Source organism: Manacus vitellinus, unplaced genomic scaffold (assembly GCF_001715985.3).
Source record: "Manacus vitellinus isolate BGI_N305 unplaced genomic scaffold, ASM171598v3 scaffold_2_pilon, whole genome shotgun sequence".
Lineage (NCBI taxonomy): Eukaryota > Metazoa > Chordata > Aves > Passeriformes > Pipridae > Manacus > Manacus vitellinus.
The window spans coordinates 48,966,904-48,988,202 of record NW_021940208.1 but is presented as its reverse complement, the minus strand read 5'-3'; the positions used below and the strand labels follow the sequence as shown (position 1 = coordinate 48,988,202).

General features: G+C 36.4%; 1 protein-coding gene across 1 annotated transcript in view; it reads right to left on the bottom strand.

Moving 5' to 3' along the window:
• Nucleotides 1–21,299, bottom strand: part of ITGBL1 (integrin subunit beta like 1) — a 141,184-nt gene that overhangs the window by 15,550 nt on the left and 104,335 nt on the right. Inside the window, exon 8 of the mRNA XM_018071520.2 lies at nt 5,276–5,392. Coding sequence (XP_017927009.1) covers nt 5,276–5,392 — 117 coding nt within the window. The remainder of the gene's footprint in view (nt 1–5,275; nt 5,393–21,299) is intronic.

Below are 21,299 nucleotides of genomic sequence, written 5' to 3'. Positions count from 1 at the left end.
AATGCAGACACTTTGATGCTTGTATGTGGGAGTGAGAAAGCGAGTAAATTAAATTAATGAAAGGATGTGTCTGAGTAGTGAAAATTAATTTACTCAGGGATTTTCTAAAAAAATTACTAGCTTCCCCTCCCATAAAGTCTCAAGTAGAGTTTTTGCTGTACTGTTGTCTTACACTTAGAGAAGAGAAAGATGTAAAGGCAAACCAGAGTAAGGAGGGAAATGTGAATTACCTCAGCATTTGCTCCAAGAATGTCATCTCCTTCAACTTTTATAAGCCTTTATACTACAACCAGAATTTAAAACTAATGAGAACCTTTTACCAAAAGACATTGGTATAAACAAATACAACTCTTTAATGTGACATAACATTACACAACTGGATTTTCTACAGTGTTAGGATTGTATTTTGATGAAAATTGTATTTTGATGTACTGTGGCCAAAATGAACAGTTTAAAAGTCATCAAAGTGGAATTTTTCACTTGAAAATAAAGAAACCAGACTTCTCAAGGTACTCCATTGCCAGTCAAAGAACTGGCTTACTGTCTTATCTGTTTCTTAGTGTTGAGGACAGTGCAAACATCTATAAGTAAACATTAAAAGGTCTCATCTAAGGTGATTTTCGATTGGTGGCCTACTATTTGAAGCACAGAATGATATACTGATGTAATACAAAATTGAAGCATCCCTAGAAATATGCAAGAACCAGGTTATGAGTTACCTGTTATTAGTCTAAACCTTTGCTAGTGGTCCTAGTGATGAATTTGTGTTGATCTTCAACTTTTTATATTTTTGTTGAGTTTGGTTTTATTGTAGAGTTTTTAATCAGCACAATCTTACACAACTTGTAGCATCCAGGGGACCCAAAAGGGCTTTTGTTTTATTCCTTTAATTGTTGCTACTTTTCCATGACAAGAACTCACACCTAGGCCAATAATTGTCCAGAGAACAAATCAAAGTGAATGGAGTTAAGAGCATTATCAAATCAATTTCAAATTGATCTTTACTGTTGTTCTGAGCTCTTGTCTGCCTGCTCTCAGTCCTGAAAGAGAACAGAACATAATGGACAACAGTCAACCCAGTGAGGTGGAGTAGCCAATGATGATATCACTGGAAAACATGATTGGACACAGTAGGGGAATAAATAACACTTGACAGCTCAGGACACATCTGCAGTGAGCAGCACAGCCTTAACCTCAGAGGGCAAAGAAAAGTATCTCTCATCAGGATAGAGGACAAATAAATATCCAGCCTGGTGTACATCAGTGGCATAGACTTGCCAAGAAAGAACTTGACATTCTCTGGTCACATGGGTGCACCAAAATGACTTAACTTGCACAAGAAAGACTCAAAGAACCAAGTAAAGCCAAAGAAAATGTAATGTTAAATATTTCGGTGGATCAGCACTGCAATACACCTGGAAAAATCTTACATAATTGAAAAAAACTGAACTGTAGAGAATTGGGCTTTTAGGTAGAACACACCTATCTCAAAAAAGCTGCATGAGACATCTCGTCCAGCTATCGCTTAATAAGTCTCTGTACAGAGGCATAGACAAAGGAAGGGCAACACAAAGGAATGATCTGGAAAGCAGGTCAAGGAAGGTGAGGCTCCCCCTCCATTCTCCCACCTGGACTAATGTGTCCAGCTCTGGGGTCCTCAGTACAAGAAAGACATGGTTGGACCTGTTGGAGCAGGTCCAGAGAAGGGCCACAGAAACAGTCAGAGGAATGGATCACCTCTCTTATGAGGAATGGCTGAGAGAGTCGATATTGTTTAGCCTGGAGAAGAGAAGGCTCTGGGGAGACCTTACTGTGCCCTTTCAATATTATAAAGGGGGAGTATAAGAAAGAGGGAGAGGCACTTCAGGGTCTGTAGTCAGACCTTGAAGGGGCAATAGTTTTAAACTGAAAGACAGGAGGTTTATCTTGGACATAAGGAAGAGATTTTTTTATGATTAGGGTGTTGAGACACTGGAAAAGGTTTCTGAGAGATGTGAATTTCCCACCCTTGAAAATGTTCAAGTCCAGGGTGGATGAGGCTCTGAGCAACCTTGTCTAGTGAAAGGTTCCCTGCCCATGTCAGGGAGGGGTTGGACTAAATGATCTTTAAATGCCCCTTCCAACCCAAATCATTCTATGATTCCATAATTATATGAATCAATTTCTAATAGCAGAGTGCTATGGTGAAATCTATGCTGAGTTTTCTTGCAACCTTTGTGGAGACATAGTGTCTCTATTCCTGGTACTGCATTGATGGACAGATGAATTTTTAAGGGAATGACTCACCATGATCATACAGAAACATGGTAATAGGGTCTCACTTGGTTGTACCCTAATTTATCATATCTTTCACCTTATGTCTTTCTACCGTTGCATGGACAGCTGGTCTGGAAAGCAAGCTATTAATCAATCTCTGATGGTCAGAGGAAGCCAGTAACAATTCTTATTCAAATCATTTAGGTTGTCATTCGTGTTTCTCGTTTCAGCATGCATTCAATCTGAAAACATGGGTGGTGTTTCTTTGTGCTTACCGGCACTCAGTGCTCACTGTCAGACCCTGCACATTCACAGAGTCCAGTTTATATTTCTCCAAAGATAGATTTACTACCAAGGGCTTATGTATTGACAGTGATTGCCTAGGTAGCAACAGTGGTAGAAAAATAGTAATGAAAAGAGGACAAGAAAAGAGGAAGGAATAAGCAGTCAGCAAAAGGTGTCAAGAAGTTCAGGCTGAGATGGAAGCATGGACAAACCCAAAAAGAGGAGAGGGAGATATGTTTGCTATTAGTGCAAAATTAATGAGAGAAGTTCAGTGAATAGATAAGTTGCAAAATAAGGTTAAAATTGGTAGAATATCCAAAAAAGAGAGATAGGCAAAGTATGGTATACCAAAGGAAATGTTCAAAATGTTATCAGGAAAGAAAGGGATAGCCAAGAAAAACATCTGACTATTACTAAAGAGTAGGGTAAAAGCTATCAGTAACACTAGAGGCTCTTGAGGATCTGAAAAGAAAAACAGTGACAGAAATTCCTACATTTGGTCAGAAACTGTGGGAAGAGACATTTCAATGAAACTGCAGGAAAGATGAAAGAAAATGAGTAATGAGTAAATGGTTCATATTATGAGTTTGAAGGTGAGGGAAGGTGAGGGGAGTTCAGTTGCTAAATGATGAGTGAACAGACACCTGCAACTGATGAGGACCCTCTGAAGATAAACATTTCTGTACTTAGTGCTTACACCTAAATAGGTGTTCCCCTTAGTTATTGGGGTGTGAGGTGGCCTCTTGAGGTAGGTGGATCAGAAGCACAGACATCCAGTGTCTACTGGATGGTCAAAAAAATAATGTTGCAGGATATGACAGCAGCAAAAAAAAAAGAAGGAAAAAAGTAGAAAGAATTAAAAAAAAAAAAGTAAGGAAAGAAAGAGAGAGAGAGAGGATAAATGAGGGAAGGAGCCATTTCAGGGCTCCAGCAGCAAAGAGAAGGAAAACTGATGTATGGCAGAGAACTGCATGATTAATTTGAATCTCAGCACACTTCATGTGGAAGAACCAAAAAAGTGCAAACAAAGAAACATTTCAGTGGCATGAAAACAGAACCAGAGGAAGGAGAAACCAGTTCTTATCTGTAAAACAATGAAAGAAAGAATGAAATCATGCAATAACAACAATATAAGAACATACTTGAAGGAGTAAATTACAGCCAAATCTAGAATAAACTGAAAAGATCTCAAATTATATTTATAAATATAATAGAACAAGAAATGAAATACCAATATTACAAAAATAACCTGTCTCTCTTTTGTATTTGTTGCTCCAAAATGAGGAAAATAAGCTTAAAGCATATGGATTGCAAATAATTCGTTCATTCATTTCTGCTATTCTTTTTGGACAAAGCAATTTAGACTAAAGGAGAGACTTTATTCAGGTAAAAGTGTAATCTAGACTGTCTTCTTGTGAACAATAGAAAATTGGACACTGGCTCAGGTGTTGAGGTGATTATTCATTTAAGTGTGAGGTGTTCTAGCCAGCATTAAAAATCAAAATTATCTCTGCATTCCTCCTAAAAAGGAAGAATGGAATTCTTGTCTATATTTTTCAAAATGTGCAATATCATTAGCAATATTAACACTGAAACACTGTTGTTGAATAATGTAAAATATGAGTGATATTAACAGAAGAGATATTTTTAAGCATGAATGATAATGAATTTTGGTTCCAAACTATTTAGTTGATAATAAATATCACATAGCTTTTCAGTGCTTTTCTGCACTTTTATGTCCTTTATACAAAATTAAATTTCAAAATTATTCTTTTCCTAGACATTCCTATTACAGAATTACTCTGAATGTTATAAATTATTATTATGGCTGTTTAGATATTCAAATCACAATTTTCTATATATATCTACAATCCGCATGGAAGACAGCATGAAGAAATATTTACTGTAGTCAAAATTGTTAATGTACACAAGGATCACAAAACAGTATGTTTTTTCTTACATAGAAATAAGGATTATAATACAATGTGTCATTGTTCATACCAACTACTTTATCAATATTTAGAATCAAAGAATCATTTTAAAAATAAAGCCAGTAAGACCTAAAATGACAGCAGTTAAGATAAATACTACTCGCCTCCTTTTGAAATACCATGTAAATATATATATATATTTACATATCCAAAACTACCTGAGTGAGGTTTTCACAGTCAACACTAAAATAAACCATCTATATCTTCAATTGCTATGACACTGTCCCTCAGACATTTTAGATTCTTTCACGATATATTTTATGATTTTTTTAGAAAACATAGTCACTGTCAGTGACTATGAGACATTTAAAATTTTTTCTGGTCATTAATACCTCTAGGTACGTTACAACATAGCAAAACATCAGGTGTACTAAACACAAAGTAAAATTACCTAATATTTCAGGTTCTTCTTCAAATGTCTTCAAATGTGTTCTTCTCTAATGGACATTGATAGAATTTGGATATCCTACAGCACTTACATTTATGCCACTAATTTTATTTAATCGACTTCAGTGTTAGTATTTCTGAAGTCTTAAAATAAATATTCACTAACATACTCAATATTTCTAGAGATTGTTTCTTACAAAAATCTGCAATCTATTAATAATAATTAATTATGCCAATCGTATATAGTGACATTATGTTATAAAATCAAGCAGAACAGAAAGTTATAAACTGTCAAGATTTAGTTATGCTATTGTTATTTTATGTTATGTTCTTATTTTTATTAAGTGAACACATACCCCCACAGACATCTCCTTCTGCATTTTCACACTGTCGATCATCACATTCACAGTTTTTGCCATGAACTCTGTTGTCTCCTGGAGGGAAACAAGTGCATTGGCCACATTCACATCTCCCTGTAAGAATAAACAGTTGATAGAGTCATTTCAGTGAAGTAAAATAAATTAAATGAAAACCTAAATTTATTCTACACTCTACCCCCCAAGACAAACTACAAGTCACCCTGTATTAGTTGAAGTGTGTACATAAACATGATTAAAAAAACCCAAATCAAACAAAAAACATAGCAAACCAAAACTATTCCTCCTCCATGGCAACCAGAAGGACAGTATGTCACTGATATATCTTAGTGGAAACAGTAACAATAAGGAATCATTGGCATTGCATCCTTTTCATATCTGAACTTAGTATAACTGAGCTATGGCCCATGCTTATCTGCATAATTAACCTCTATAATTGATCTAAAATATTTAGCACAAACCTCAGAAACTCCAATATTAATATGATCAGAATTAAATAGTCTCCGCACAGGGTTATCTAAGATACTCTCTATTCATGCAGAAACATAACTCATCAAATACTCTGCCAAGCACTTCGAAAGCACAAATGCCTATAATTTTTCTTGTCTAGATCTCAGGAAACAGAAGTCAAAAGCACAACCTTTGTCAGTCTCCCCTTCCATCAACCTATTTACAGGAGAGCTCCCCAGAGCTTAAAGGGCCAACGGATTTATCCAAGCTCCAACAGATCTTCCACTCCAAAACCCTCAGTGTTGAAAGTGCTAAATAGTAATAGTCAGGTGTGAAAAAAATTAATGTCAGGGACAGTCTTACATTGCATATATCTGAGACAATCTCATTTCAGGTAACACTGGTACTAACTTCTAAGGGTTTGCCTCTGTATGTTTTTAAATTGTTTCAATGCAATACTGGTGTGAGAATGTTCTAAATATGACCCAAACCATGGACAAAACTAATACATTTGGTGGGAAAGACTATTATGTGTAAAAAAAACCCACCAGAGACATGGATTAGGATGCAGAAAAGCCTGCTCCTCTTGATTTAACTTAATCACAGCATGAATGAGTCTCAGCCTAGGCCTGCCCACTGCTCTACTGACTGAATCCAAATTTACTGCAGGAGCAAATATTTCTAGAAACTAAAAAACAATTCTTCAAGTGCAGCCTTTCATTATGTAACCAGATCGTTAACCACACACTACATTAATTTTTTTAGCATTTTCGGAAATATTTTGCTGAATGAAAACCTTAATGGAGGTTTTCTAACTGTAAGTTTTGTGACAATAAAACCTTTTAGGTTAACCTATTGGCAGAGAATTCTTAATATTTTTTTCCATAATGTAAATTTATTATATTTATTTGGGAGGTTTTGTTTTAGTTTGATTTGGTTTTACTTAGGTGTTTGTTTGTTTGTTTGTTTTTAATAGTCTAATTCAGTTGGAGTAGTGGGGGATCTTATTAGTAATGGAAAAAAATTCTCAGTTCATTTTATAGCTGCTCTAAGCCTCAAATATACCTTTGAGCTGACCTTCTATATGCCAGAATTCAATCTAGAAGGACATAAAGTGCAAGAATTTTTAAAAAGTCATGCTGATAAAGAGAATTAGAGCAAATACTTCATGATAACTTTATGATATACATAGTTTAAAAACTATGCTGCATTGGCAATTATATGGGGATATTCCTTCCAGAAAGAAACTTATAGGAAGTGCATCTACCACATCACTAAATACAGTTGTGTTTAGTAATCATGTCAAAAATTAAGATATGATTGTCTACAGAAGAATTGATGTTGTTTGTCTTCATTGTCTTAACTGTAACTATTTGTCAGGGAGAGCCAAATTAGAAATTGAAAAAAAACAATTCCTTAGTACTTAAATATACAGAGAATTTTAATGAGTCTAAGTTGTTACTATTTAGGGCTCTCCACCATGCGTCCACCTTAGACAACATGGTTGTTTTTACAAATATGTCACATCACGGTGTCCCAAAGAACAGTTTGTCACCCATGGGCAGAGAAGTACCTGATGAACAGGACCCATCTGCTGTGAAGACTCTATAAAATAAACAAAAAAGAGTCTTTAACAGTGGTACCCTGGTCAGCTATTGCTATAATAAAGAGGATGCCTGAAGGATAATAAAATCAGTTTAAGCAAAAGTTGCTTTGATGAGAGGAGTCATCAGAGATGGAAAATCCTCCAGAGGAACGAGCAAAGGAAGGCCCTGTAATGAGGATTCTGCATGTTCTGTAATTAAGCATTATCTTCTGTAATGCTTAATTTAATAAGCCAGAATGACCTGAGAGTCCAGTGGCCAGTCACTTACGCTGCAATGGGAACAGGTTCCTCTCGGTCCTTGCTGCAAGTAATGTTTATTCATTTTATGTAACGTGCAACAGTTTCACCAGCAGAAAAATGGAAGGATGCCCATCCCCAGGCAGATAGGGTACATTTTTTCAGGTAAGAGATACAAGCTCAAAGGGAATTTAGGTCTTACTTTCTCAGTCTTCTCAGCTAATGAACAAAGCACAAACACATATATTCAAAAAGCCTGAATTATTTGTTAATATCTGTGCTTCATATTTTATTTTGCCTGGTTCCCACCTAAGTTCAGAGTATGGTTTAGATCATCTGACTGCAGACATCAGCAGAACTGAAAGTGTCTTGAAAATAGACAAAAACCTCAGTCAGCAAGTGCTCTAGAAAAGGATTTCTGATTTCTCTGAACTGTTTCTTCACTTTTAAATATTCAAAGATACAGTTATAGTAGCTTAGTACACCGCTGTTGTTTATCATTCCTTTACTTTCACACATGTTACAAGATCAGCACTAGAAACAAGGTTAATTAATTTAGTGGTGGCACTTAATAATTGCAACTTTTTACTGGCTTCAAAATAATATTTTGCCTCCAAAAGTACTGAGATTTTGGTTAGATTGTGTAAGGTAGGCTCATTCTAAGGAGATAGTTTAACTGAGAATTAAAGTCCTATTGATTCTGAACAGCTAACTGCATATGATGTATCTGCTACTGAAATATCAGAAGGCACACCTTATTCTGTGATGTTCTTCTCTTATTTATTGTGATAAAACACTTACCAAATAAATTCAATCATTCAAAAATAATTTGAAGCTCACATTGTACTGAAAAGGATAAGCACCTTACTAAACATGCTCTTTCTTTGTATAGAATAATATGTTTACCATAGCAACCTGATTATGCAGGGAAAGCCAAACACATCCTAAATTCTCTTTAAATTCCAGGACATACAGAAACAATTAAATACAGGATTACTATAATATTCTGCACCTTCTCAACCTTCTGTGCAAGAGCTACACTTGAGTAAAAAGAAATCAGTTGACCTCAGACATTTTACAGCAAGTGGTATCCACTCCTCCTAGCTAAACAAGGAGAGTAAATGTCATAATCTGATGGCTTCAGATGAAGGGAGCTTTATGATGGAGGTTGTATTAGCTATTAGTGTTGAAAAGCTTAACCTACCTATTGCAATGCAAGGTTCTAAGAATAGAATAATTATACAAGACATTTATTTGCCCTCACTTTTAGTATTTTCTCACACTTTTTCCTCCCATTGATGTCAGAAGGAGTATTAAATTATTCCTAATAATTGTTAGCACTTGAAGATTGAAAAAAGGATCAGTTTAGGTTGGGTTTTTTTGTTTTTAAAGGGAATTGAGGTGCCATATCTCATCAAAACACATTAGTTCATTAGATAATTGACTCTAGAATTCTAAAAAATGCCTTTTGATTTTATTCACCATTTACTACAGCATTTTTTCATTCCTCATGTCCAACGTTTATGAAAGCATAACTAAAGTAAACAGTGTCTAGATTTACATTAAACCTGTTCCCACGCAAATTGCTGTGACCATTAGCTGCATGCATTCAAACCAATTCCAGCTGCCTACATAGACTGACTGAAAATCTCCTTTGTACAGGTAATTTTCATTTTAAAAGACTGTGATAGAAGTATATAATTTGTGTAATAAAGCATTTTTACCCTGTTGTTGCCAGTAAAATTATCAGGAAGAAATAGCAATAGCTTTCAATGTAAAAATAAACACTGAATATAATAAGATTAATAAGATGTACTTCATTGCCTTTTCCTGTCTATAACTCTACAACGTAAAGGATTTTTCTGTGCAGGATGCTGAATTTTTATCTTCTAAATGAAAACAAATAAATAAAGTTACTTTAAATTATTTTTTTCTTTCTTTATTTTTTTTTTTTTAATGTGTAAGAAATACTGCACCAAATTGCACTGAGAATGTGCTAAAAGCAAACCAGGTTCATTGTCATCCTGGAAAGATGGTGTTCCAGGCCAATGATAAACAGAAGGGAATGTGCCTTTAGGAAGGACTTTTCTGCCCTGTGGCTGTCCCAGGCTTAACATCTGAAAGCATTGCCTATCAGGAATTGCAATTTCTTTGTTATCAAGTAATCTCAAGCAACCTGAGCACATTCAGTAAAGCTACTGTGTCTTTCTGCCAGCAGAACTCATTTCATTGCTGGATGTGAACAAGACGATCTAAATTAATGTTCAGAAATGGCAAATCAGAGAAGAGGGGTTGGAAGATTTGTACAGAAGGTCACAAAGTTTCAGGGGACTTAGTGGATGAGGGGAAGCAGATTTGACTAAAGGAAGTAATACCATATAGCAGCTTCAGGTAAGGTAAAAGAAAATTCATTGGTTGAATGGTGGAAGAAAAAAAGACCAGTAAAGGGAATAAACAGCACCACAAAATGGGCAAACAAAATGCAATGCTTGCCAAAAATAGGGCAGACAATATCATCATGTCTTGTTCAGTCAGAGGTGCTAAGAACAGTACACTCCAGCTGAGCTTGATCAATGTGGAGAAATTTAGACTCAAACAGAAAACAAATACAGACTTCTCAGCAGCTATGCATCATGTGTTCTGCATGTCCTACTCCCAAAATAGCCTGGAATTAATTTCCACACCTAGAATGGCTTAAAAAAAATCATATAAAAATATCGTACTGACTATACAAAAAAAAAAAATCTGCCTTTTACATAGAGGAATCTTTTGTGTTTAAAATGCTGGCAATTCTTAGATCTGGTTGGCTGGATAGTTTATGAGGTACCAGAAAAAGTGAACTTTTGAAAGCATCTTAAATACGTGCAAAAGTGTCCTGAAAACATCTTTAAACACATGAATATCTGACTGATTTCACCCAAAGGATGAAAATCTGGGGATTAGCTTCTTGCATGGATTTTAGGCGAGCAAGATATTAATCATGTCACCTGTAGCCTTTAGTTATGCTGGGAAAAAATTTCTTCTCCTAAAAAAGCATTATGAACTTATCTCAGTACAAGTTACAAGAACCACAAAGGATTTCCTTGCTTAGTCTGCACAGGATTTCTCTATTAGGCTGTTGCAGTTTGAGGTGGAGGGCTTGTTTTTGTGAAGATCTTTTGAAAATTGGGTGAAAATTGTGTTTTCCACAGAATGTTCAAGCAACAAGCCTTTTTTGTTTTTCTGCAGTACATTATGAAGAAATTTTGTGCATTTATCTCCTCATACCTAAGAAAAAAACATTGTGCAATTATTAAAAGAACTACTTGTTTAGATTTGTATTGGGAACTAACTTTCTGTTTCTAGATCAGTATACAGAAAGCAAACATGCCTTGAGTTACTCATAAAAAGAGATTATTTGCAGCATGACTGACCCAAGACCTCAACTAAAGATATAAAAGCTCCAGAGAAGAGCTTAGCTGAATCATACAGACATAAAGTGAAATGAAAATTGCTTTAATAAATCTAAAGTAATTTCCAAACTTCAGATTTTTGTACTACTTTTTTTTCAAGAATTTTATACACTGAAGCGACTTTTAGCAGCAAGTTCTGGGATTTTTATTTAAGTAACATCAACAATAGCTGAAGCATCTAGCTGGCTTAAATATCTGTATTTTTCTTAGTCTTACTAGTCACCCCTCAACTGCAAAAACTGCATCATCTACTACATTCAGCACTATCAACAGGGTTGAAATTACTGTATTCAACTATTATGATGTAACTATATCACACGCTTTGAAGACTTGTAGCTATAGCTGGTAAAACTTATTCCAGATTGCATTATCTCACCTTAGGCCCATATGTGACTTCAAAGGCCAGGGTACTTTCACTAAATGCTTTTACTGTTACACTTGTTTTTATTTTAATTTCCATATCACGCTTGAAAAACCTATTCCAAACCTGTGTTAAGCTCTCAGTGACACGGGGCCAACCAGTATTACATGGAACATCATAGTCCCACGTGAAAGGGCTGGGAAGAGTCTGAAAGGCTTTACAGGTGTGTGCAATGCAATGTCATGGTGGCTCTGGAGATTTTGTGTGTACAGCTTCTCTTATCCTTTTCTTTTAGGAGTGAATACTTAAATTCCCATGTCTACTTATCACCTACACTCAGTGTCTTGTAAAGGCTGTTGGTGCAAATATTTGGCCTAAAAAACACAGCAGAAATTCACAAATTAAGAAATTCTTTTGTTAAAGCTTCCTGAGACTTTCCACTATTGTATTTATGCTTTATGAAGTTGTTCATTGGCACAAAATACCCAACTGTCTATCATATAATGAGGTGTGTGGGTATTTTCTCAGACAGAAAAGGTATGTTTCTTTTAATCTTTTACAGATTTAATTGCTTGATGATGTGAAAGAGCACTAAAAAATTGTCTGACAATTTAGTTTTTTCATAAGGGGGACAAAACACCCCAAAACGCAAAAAACAAGTAACCCTAAAATAAAAAAATCTCAAGAAATAAAAGTATGTTATCCCAAACAACAAAACTCTCACAACAGCACGAGCAATCGAATATCTAGTATCGTAAAAGCAGGCATTATGCAAGAGCAATTGCAAATGGCTGAGACTTGCCCCCCAGCTTTAGAACACACATCATGTATGACTGGAAGCCTGATTGCATAGTTGGCATATGACATCTGAAGTAAATGCTTTTTCTTTGTGACAGCCTTAGAGTGAAATACTTCTTTAGATAATTCCACTCAATGGCACCACTTTACAGATTTAGCATCAGATAGTCATTTAAATCTCTTGCTGATCAGCACTACTGATTTGTATCTCCTTTTCCAGGCTGCCTTTCTTTTTTCTTTTTTTTTATCTCCTCCCTCTCTTTAAACATTTGGATAAGAAACACTGCTGCATTGCTAGTATCCTTTTGAGATTGTTAATTTGATACTTGTGATCATCATGGAGCTGACATATCTCCTCCGTCTACCTGCTCTCAGTAGCACTCCTTTGAGGATACACTCCTTGAAGGCTGTTATTTCTGCATGGCCGACAGGGAATTTCTAGAGGAGTTCCAACAGGGGAATCATCAAGAACACCCCTGCCCCCTTTGCAGGAGTAGGATTTTAGTTGTATGCATCACTTTTCCTGGTGACATCTTCCTCAGGTTCTCCCATTTGGGAGGCATCCTTGCCAATTCACTCACTATATTAAGGAGACAAGTAGGACTATGAAGGCAATTACTTCTCCGTTTGAAAGAAAGGTGATAGTCAATATCACCACACAGAAGAGAAATGTGTGAAGAAGACGAGAAAGAAGGTGGCAAAACACTTTCTAAAGAAATGTGTTGTTAAGGCAGAGAACAGTGGAATTTGAAGAGGAGGAGAAGGAGTACATTGGGGAAAAATAGAAAAAATAGACAGCATGGTAAACATCACCGAAGATGTACAAATCCTAGAATTCAGCAAGCCATCATCTGATTTTTAACTGCTCTTCCTCTCCTTATCTCTTTTCATTTTTTTCCCTCCAAAATGCTTTCAAGGACTCAAACTATCAAGAAAAACTACTGTAAAGAGATCCAATAAATCAAGTAAAGGATACACAGCATTTTACTAAAACTAACATCTTCTCCATAGAATATTAAGAATAAAGTTATGTTTGATTTAAAGGATCTGATTTGGAAATGCTTTCCCTTCACCTCGACAACTATCAGGAAAAATAAGTCTCATTTCCCTTTCAGCCTGTCCAACTCTTCAATGATTAGCATAAGGTGTTATAAAATATTTTCTAGCCAAAGCCAAGCTCATGAAGAGGAACAATCCAACAGTGAAAGATACATGAAACACAAAGCCATTGTTCAAGAAGCCATGATGGTTTCTGAGACATTTAGAGCTTTATACATTTGTCTGCCTTATCATCCGGAGGACTGACTGCTTACCCCTTTTTTTTTAACATGATCTGCCATGTAATGAGTCATAGCACTAATTCCACAGAGATATTTAATTTGCAGATTAATTTACTGGAAAATGTCAACCGCTTTGTGGAAATTTAATCATCAAAATGTTAACCTTGTTCACTTCCTCCTGATGCCTGCTGTTTATTAGGTAGTAAAATTCAAGATATTTTAGGGTTGTAATAGAAACCTATCTATTAAAACATTTAAACTCTTAAATGCTCTGCTCTTCGAAGCTTTAGCTAAGATTAAAGAGCTTTATAATGGCAAAAAAAATTATGAAAATATTCAACTGCATAGCAACCATCAATATTATTTGCAGATAAAAGACTGCTAAGTTCAGAAACCATGGCAACAAATGACATCACACTGTATCTACCTTATTGATTAGCTTTCACCTAAAGACTTTTTGCAGAAACGAAAGACATTACCTAGCAACTGCATCATCTATTGAGTTGCTCCAAGTTAAAATGCTCTTGCCCTTCACTCTTTAAGCAAATTTTTCCTTTTTTGTTGCCAACTGACCAGATTGTGGACTAGTTTCTCATTACAAGGCTCTCTATTTAATCTGTCATAGAGACAGTGTCTTACAGCTCTTAAAATCTTTTCCCCAAATGTAATGTCATCTGAGAAATAATGTTTCTTCCTGGCACCCAAAAAGGCTGTCTCTGAGGAAAAGTGCATAATATGGAATGAAGAAATAACAGCTTTTGAAGCAGTTTGAATGAAGGACTAACAGATTTTTAAATGCAAACTTTATCTTTAGAAAACAACACAATCCTTTATTTCCCCACTGTATGACTTCAAGTATCAGTAGTAAATTCTTTGTTGCAGGTAACCCTGAGTTTACATATTTCAAGAAGAGTGCATAGCAATAACAAACCAGTGACCCAAGAGTTATCAAAGGACTAGCCAGGCACATTATATATCACTCTACGGGTGAGTACTTATTTAAAGTCCTTGAAAGTAACACTGAGCATCTGTCTTGACACAACCTCATGCACTGACAAGGACACTGGTAAGGCAGAGGTAGAGAGAACAGGTATAATTAGGAGCTGCACGTATTTATGATGTTTGGATGACCTGAATAAAACCCAGCAATTAGTGATGGCAGTTTCAAGCTAGTTGAAATACATGTAACAAGTCATCAAAGCCTAGTAGTGAGAGCTTCGCTGTCTCTGCCACAGAAAATTTGGATTGAAATCTGAATTACAGATCAGTCTCCAAACCTTCCTGACAAACACAACAGTGCTCTGAAACACTAAAATGTAGGCATTTTATTTTACTTTGTTAACTCAAGGTGTTATGAAGAGCTCAATTCTAAAACAAATGCCTATACCTTAATATTTTTGCTAGTTCTGAGAGCAAGAAATGGGGTTTATAGTGTGAATTAGCCTCAAAATTTCTAGAAGGATCACTGTGAAATAAGATGTGTTCCTGACAAGATTTCTGGTTTGGCTGAAACTGACCTTCATTTTGACAGATTTTCATTTTGCCACAGATTTACGTGTGTGCTTAAGTTGTAGACACAAAATGCAGCAGTCTGTGTCTGTTCTCAGTGGAGCAGCCCACTGAAAATATTGATTTGTCTGGAAGAGCCTCAACCCTCTGGATAGGACAAGAGGAAACACCACCTATGGGCAAAAGAGGTACTTGAAACTGAATGGATACTAGGAATCAAGAATTTATGTTTCACATTAGTGCAGGGACAATTAGACTACCACACAAGATGAACCTCTGGGAGTGCCAGGGAAGTTTGTATAACTTGCAGTTCTTCCCGCATTTCCTCTCTTATAAGAGGGAAGGAGAGAGAAGAAAGAGTCCCCAGTGTTCCCCAGAAAACTTTAAAAGCTCTCCAGCAGCTGGAGAATTCAAAACACATGACTAATCCCTTGAAAACTTCAGTCAATAAGGTTTTGAGGAAAATTTCAGTAATATGCTTAATACTAAATATTGTATCTCTTTTGTTCTAAGGATTTTGTCTAATCTTTTCTGTCTTTAAAAGTCACTGTTTCAAAAGTGATAATGTTGTCAATATTGATCCATGGAAAAATTTAAGATGAAAATAAGATTACCAAAATGTCACTTTTTTATAGCCTTGGAAACATTCTGAAGTCAAATGAAGCAAAAAATAGAAAAGCTAAGGTCTATTATATAAATCAGAGAGTTAGAGGATCTTTTACAACTGATTAAAAAGGTTAAGACTGTAAAGCCTGATAAGTACTGTAGGGAATTCTATGCAAAATTGAAAACATCTCTCCTCTGCTGTTTTGGAAATAAGTATAGATATTACACAAAATACTGCTTTGTCAATCTCAGTCATCATGTAAAACACAAAGACAATGCAAATAGTGCTTTCTACAGACCAATTGCTTTATTAAATATTTAAAACTTCATCAGAAATGAGATTGCTGGCTAAAAAAAAAAAAAAATTAATCCTTCAAGGAAAAAGCAATATTCACTGCAACAGTTTCTAGAAAAAAAAAACAAAAACCTGCTAAGCGAAAGATCAACTTAGAGGAGAAATCTGGGCCTATTGAGTGAATCCTGAGTGATTTTATCTTTCTGGATAGAAAAAGAGAAAGAATGCATCAAAGCCACTTGCTGTAGCAATTTGTGTCCCCCAAAGTACTTCTTCTAAACAGGTCCACTAAATTGCAAGCTAAAACTTCCTATTTCCCACTACTGAATGTATGGAGAACATATTGTTCCCAGAGATAGTAGTCACTATTACAGAAATCTGAACGTAGCTGCAACTCCCTACCCACTGTAGCTATTTAGGAACAGTTCTTTGCAACTTTAGAGCAATGTTACTCCAGCAGAGAGGAAAGAAAGAACTCAATCCTTCACATAAACCAGGTTTGTGAAATAAACCCACAGAAGGTAATTCTAGTACTTTTTTAGTCATAAAAAGTTCACTGGTAAAACAGGGAAATTTCAGATGAATTGAGAAGTGTGAGAGGTCTCTGGGAGCTTTTCCCCACTTTTTAGTGCTCTTGCATTTAAAGGTAGGAGTAGAAAAAGTTATCCGAATGGTTGCCAAGGCAGAAGAAGATAAGACATGATGAGAAGACCATTACAACATCTAGTTACACTATGGTAAGCATTCTCTAGAACATGTATCTGTAAGAAATGTAATCTAACAGGTTTCACCAAAGAACTAAAGTCCCAAGACTAAAGGCACAGATGAGGATGAAGGCAAAATTTGGGTGGGTAGTGAAATAATACAAGAGTTAACTGAAAACTCGTAAATCTGACAAAAAAAAAAAAAAAGATTTTGACAGCACATTCTTAGATGAGAAGAACAGAAAACTCTTGGCCATGAAGTCAGGACACAAAAGCAAACCCAGAAATAAAGAATAAAGCTTGAAGGATGAGTTCGGAGTGTTCCAAGCACCCTGAGAAATTCAAATGTGAACTGGAAAGAAAGAAAAGCAAAGATGTCTGCAAATCACTGAATCACAGAATCATTTAGGTTGGAAAAAAACCCTTAAGAACATCGAGTCCAACCATTAACCCAGCACTGCAGAGTCCACCATTAAAACATGTCTCTAAGTGCAATAGCTATATGTCTTTTAAATACCTCCAGGGATGGTGACTCAAGCATTTCCTTGGGCAGCCTGTTCCACTGCCTGACCAGCCTTTTGGTGAAGAAACTTTTCCTAATATCCAAGCTAAACCATTCCCTGGTGCAACTTGAGGCCATTTCCTCTCATCCTATAGCTTGTTACCTGGGAGAAGAGACTAACTCCCACCTTGCTACGACCTCCTTTCAAGTAGTTGTAGAGAGCAATAGGTCTGCTCTTATCACTAAGGAACAGATAAGGGAAGCAGGTAGGCATCAGAGCTCACAGAAAAATAAGTGGGTGATGGTGAGAAAATAGAAAGTGAAATGATCTGCCAAACAAAAGAACAAAGTAAGGAGAACCTGTGACGCCCATTCAGCAAAAGGAGGCAAATTAATCTCGAAAACACAAAAGTATGCCAAAGGGGTGAGGATGAGTAATTCTGAGGAAGATGCTCCAGAAAAGTGAAACCCAGGTGTTCTCAGGAAAATTTTTCCAATTTGAAGAAAAGTGTCATTAAAAGAGAATTAAAACACAACATCTAGGTCAAGCAGTGGTGTGAAGAGAGAGAAATGCTATATTGTCCTCTAAAAACAAAAGAATTCCTGTCCAAGTCAAAAGTACTTTATCTATGGAAAGAGCCAACACATTTTCCATAATAATAAAAAAACAGACCCCGTTTCCATAGGAAGACAGCTCAGATTAATCAAGACCTTCACCTTGCTGAACTATGAAGAAATGTATCACTGCACAGACTGTTGAGTCTACAGAAAGAAACACTATTTCCTGCACCACCATGGTTCAGCTGATTTTTCTTGTCTAAGAACAATTTTTCTGTCACTGCTATAGCCGCCTTACTACTTATACACTGGCACTAAACCACCTCTGAACTGCCATGGCTCATAAGGATTGAGTGGTGACCATAACACATGGGAAGCATGGTGGCACAATTAGAGAGACTGTACAGACCTGAAGAAGAAATGTTCCCACTTGGCTGTCTAATCAAGCTAGATCTTCCTTTCAGTAAAAATTACTGTTACTCTTTGCTTACTTGTTATAATTAGAGAGAGCATTCAGGATCACAGTGCATGGTTACACCTTCATTAGCAATCCACCTACTTGTCTACAAGGAAGAAGCAGGATTACAACACCTAAGAGCATTAGCAACCAGTGTATTAAAAGCAGTCAGCATGCAAAGCTGTGTTATGAAAAAAAACCACAACTCCCCATGTCCTGCAAGAAGAAGATGGCTGTCCCTGGAGCCAAACTCAGTTGTTAAACTTGCACCTGGACCTGCATATCTACAACAAGCACTGGAGATGAACCAGGAAGCTTTGGAACGTGTGTAAAGTAGCACTGTTTTTCATGACTTTCACTGTGAGGGATTGAAGTGATATGAGACAACAGACAGAAGGCAAATCCCAGTTGCGAGAAACATTGTTCCAGCACCAGGATGCCATCTTGGATTTTAGCATGCTAAAGTTGTGTTTACTTTTATGGATTTTTATAGATTATCAAAAATTCATCCCAGCCCTTTTCCAGGAAATGTCAGAGTTCTCTTTAGCAAATAAGAAAAAACCTGAACATCTCCCCTCTCACATTACTGCCAACCAGATTGAACACAATGAGTTTGACAATCTCTGTCATACCTGATTTCAGCTGGAAATTAGGCCTAGATGGAGCATTCCACACTTACCATAAACATTTAATTAGAGAAACAAAATGGGCCTGGTATTAGCAGCTTAAATTTGTCAAAATGGCTTTAAATTTAGCATGAGTGTAGGATTTTTTACTGTTGTTATAGAGAAAAGTACCCAAAATTACTCAGACATATAAAAGAAACAGTTTAAATTCTATGTTTAGAAGCAATTAATTCTACAAATCTATTGTTTTGTTTGGTTTGGTTTTCTAATAACAGCAAGCAGTAATGATCTAAAGAGCATTTATTTCATAAAAGAAGGTGATTTGGCTCCTCTTTGCTAATACAGTCATAAGAAAATTATATTTAAGCCTCCTCTCAGTAGCTCCATGCAACGGAAAGACTGGTGTGTTATTAAATTCCTGTGCAGGAAGATGTAAAGTTCTAGCAATTGCTTGGATTTTAACCCTTCTCCCGAGGAACTTGAGTTATGGCAGATTATTGACAGCAGCAAATAAGAGTCTGCCACAGAAGAATTACTAATTTCATTGCTATTTTCATTTACCCCTCCTGGAGCTGGGAGGCTAGTGAGGCTTGTGGCTGAAGGAATGGGTAAAAATAGGGAAAATAATCACCAGAACTCATTATTTTTCTGTGAGAAATAGTGGGAGGCATAAGTTATAGGGGGTGGAAATTGTAGATAAGACAAGGGCAGAAACTGATACTCAGTTGTGAGAGAAAAAAGAGCAGTGGAGACATCAGCTGAAAACAAGCAGCCACCACATGTACTATAACATCAGTAGCATAAAAAACACATCAAAACTCTTGAAGTGCGCACACTTACAGAAATAAAGCATTTATTTTAAAAAGTTAGTCACTCTCTGTTTCCTTCCCAAGAGCAGCAGCCTTGCCTTCTCCCCAGCATTTCAGCATCACTGCCAGAGACGTCAGGGCTCTCCACTTTGCACAGTAATGGTCTGGCTTTCAGAATTTTTGATGGTAAAAGGGGTCAACAAGGCAAGGCAGCAGCAGACAACTGCCAGAGCAGACTGTGCTGCAGCAGACCTGGACATTCTGGGATTGTCACTTTCAGGATCTGGAGTCTGAGCACAGGCAGATCACAATGACAGAATTTAATATCTTCCTTGAAGCCTTCGTTATCATCACTGCTACTTAAATGAATGACTCATTCATCCATCCTGTCTCAAAGATCACAACAGGAAACATTGCACTCCTCTCTATCTGTTTCTCCACTACTTTATTTATAGCCGCAATTAATGAAAAAGAAATGTATTTTCCCAAGAAATTTCATGACACAAGGGAAAACTATTCACAAACTGAATAGTTTATGCAGTATAAGAAATACATATAAAATCATGCACAGAACCCCAGCTCACTTTTAGTATCTAATTGAAAGACAATTCAGACTTACCCTAAAAAAGCCACCACTGCTGAGGAGAGGTTCAGTGTTCAAAAGAACAATAAAATCTCCATGCAAAACCAAACAATCCCCACCTCAAATGTCAAGAGAAGTCAAGTGCAACATGTTGATAGGACAGGGCAAAATGGTTTTAAATTAAGGGAGTGTAGATTCAGACTAGATATAAGGAAGACCTTTTTTATTATGAGAGTGATGAAACACTGGAACAGGTTGAAGAAGTTCCTGCTCACTGCAGGGGGATTGGACTAAATGTCCTTTAGAAGTCCCTTCCAACCCAAAGTAGTCTGTGATTCCATGCTTCTGATTCTATATTACAACCGCAATTATTTTCATAGGCATTTTCCCCCTAAAAGACCTTGATCTGAAAAATTGTAGTACAGATGGATACAGCTATTTTCTATACATAAAACCCATGCAAGACCACATGCATGAAAGTGTTTCTTAAAGGCAAAAGTAACAAATGTTGAGGTTTCACAGCAAGCTGTATCAAAATTACATGATCACATGACTTATGACACTGAAGATCAAAATAATTCTAGGGAAAATAACCTCCCCACCACATAAAAATGTCAAATTAAAATAGTTTCCAAATGGAGGCAAATTTAGAATGGCAGACAGAGTAGTGTATGCACGCAGATCTAAAATATCATGAAATGCTGTCACAAGTCAAACAGTGCAATTCCATGTTTCATAGAATCACAGAATGTTTTGAATTAGAAGGGACCTTAAAGACCATCTAGTTCCAATGCTCCTGTTATGGGCAGGGACACCATCCACTAAAACAGTTTTCTCAAATATCTGCCCAGCCTGGCCTTGAACACTTCCTGGCATGGGGCACCCAAAACCTCTCTGTGCAACTTGTTGCAGTGCCTTACCACTCTCACAGTAAAGAAATTCTTCCTAATATCCAGTTTAAACCTACTATCTTTCAGTTTAAAGCCATTCTCCCTTGTCCTATCATTACATGCCCTTGTAAAAAGTTCCACACAGAACAAGACACTGGTTGCATCTACATTAAAGGGTAAGAAATTACATATCAGCCTTCACTCCATCCTTCTGCTTCTGCTAGGAAGGAGATAAAACCTCTAAGGATTGATCTGTACAGTCTTTCCAGACAAAGCTAGA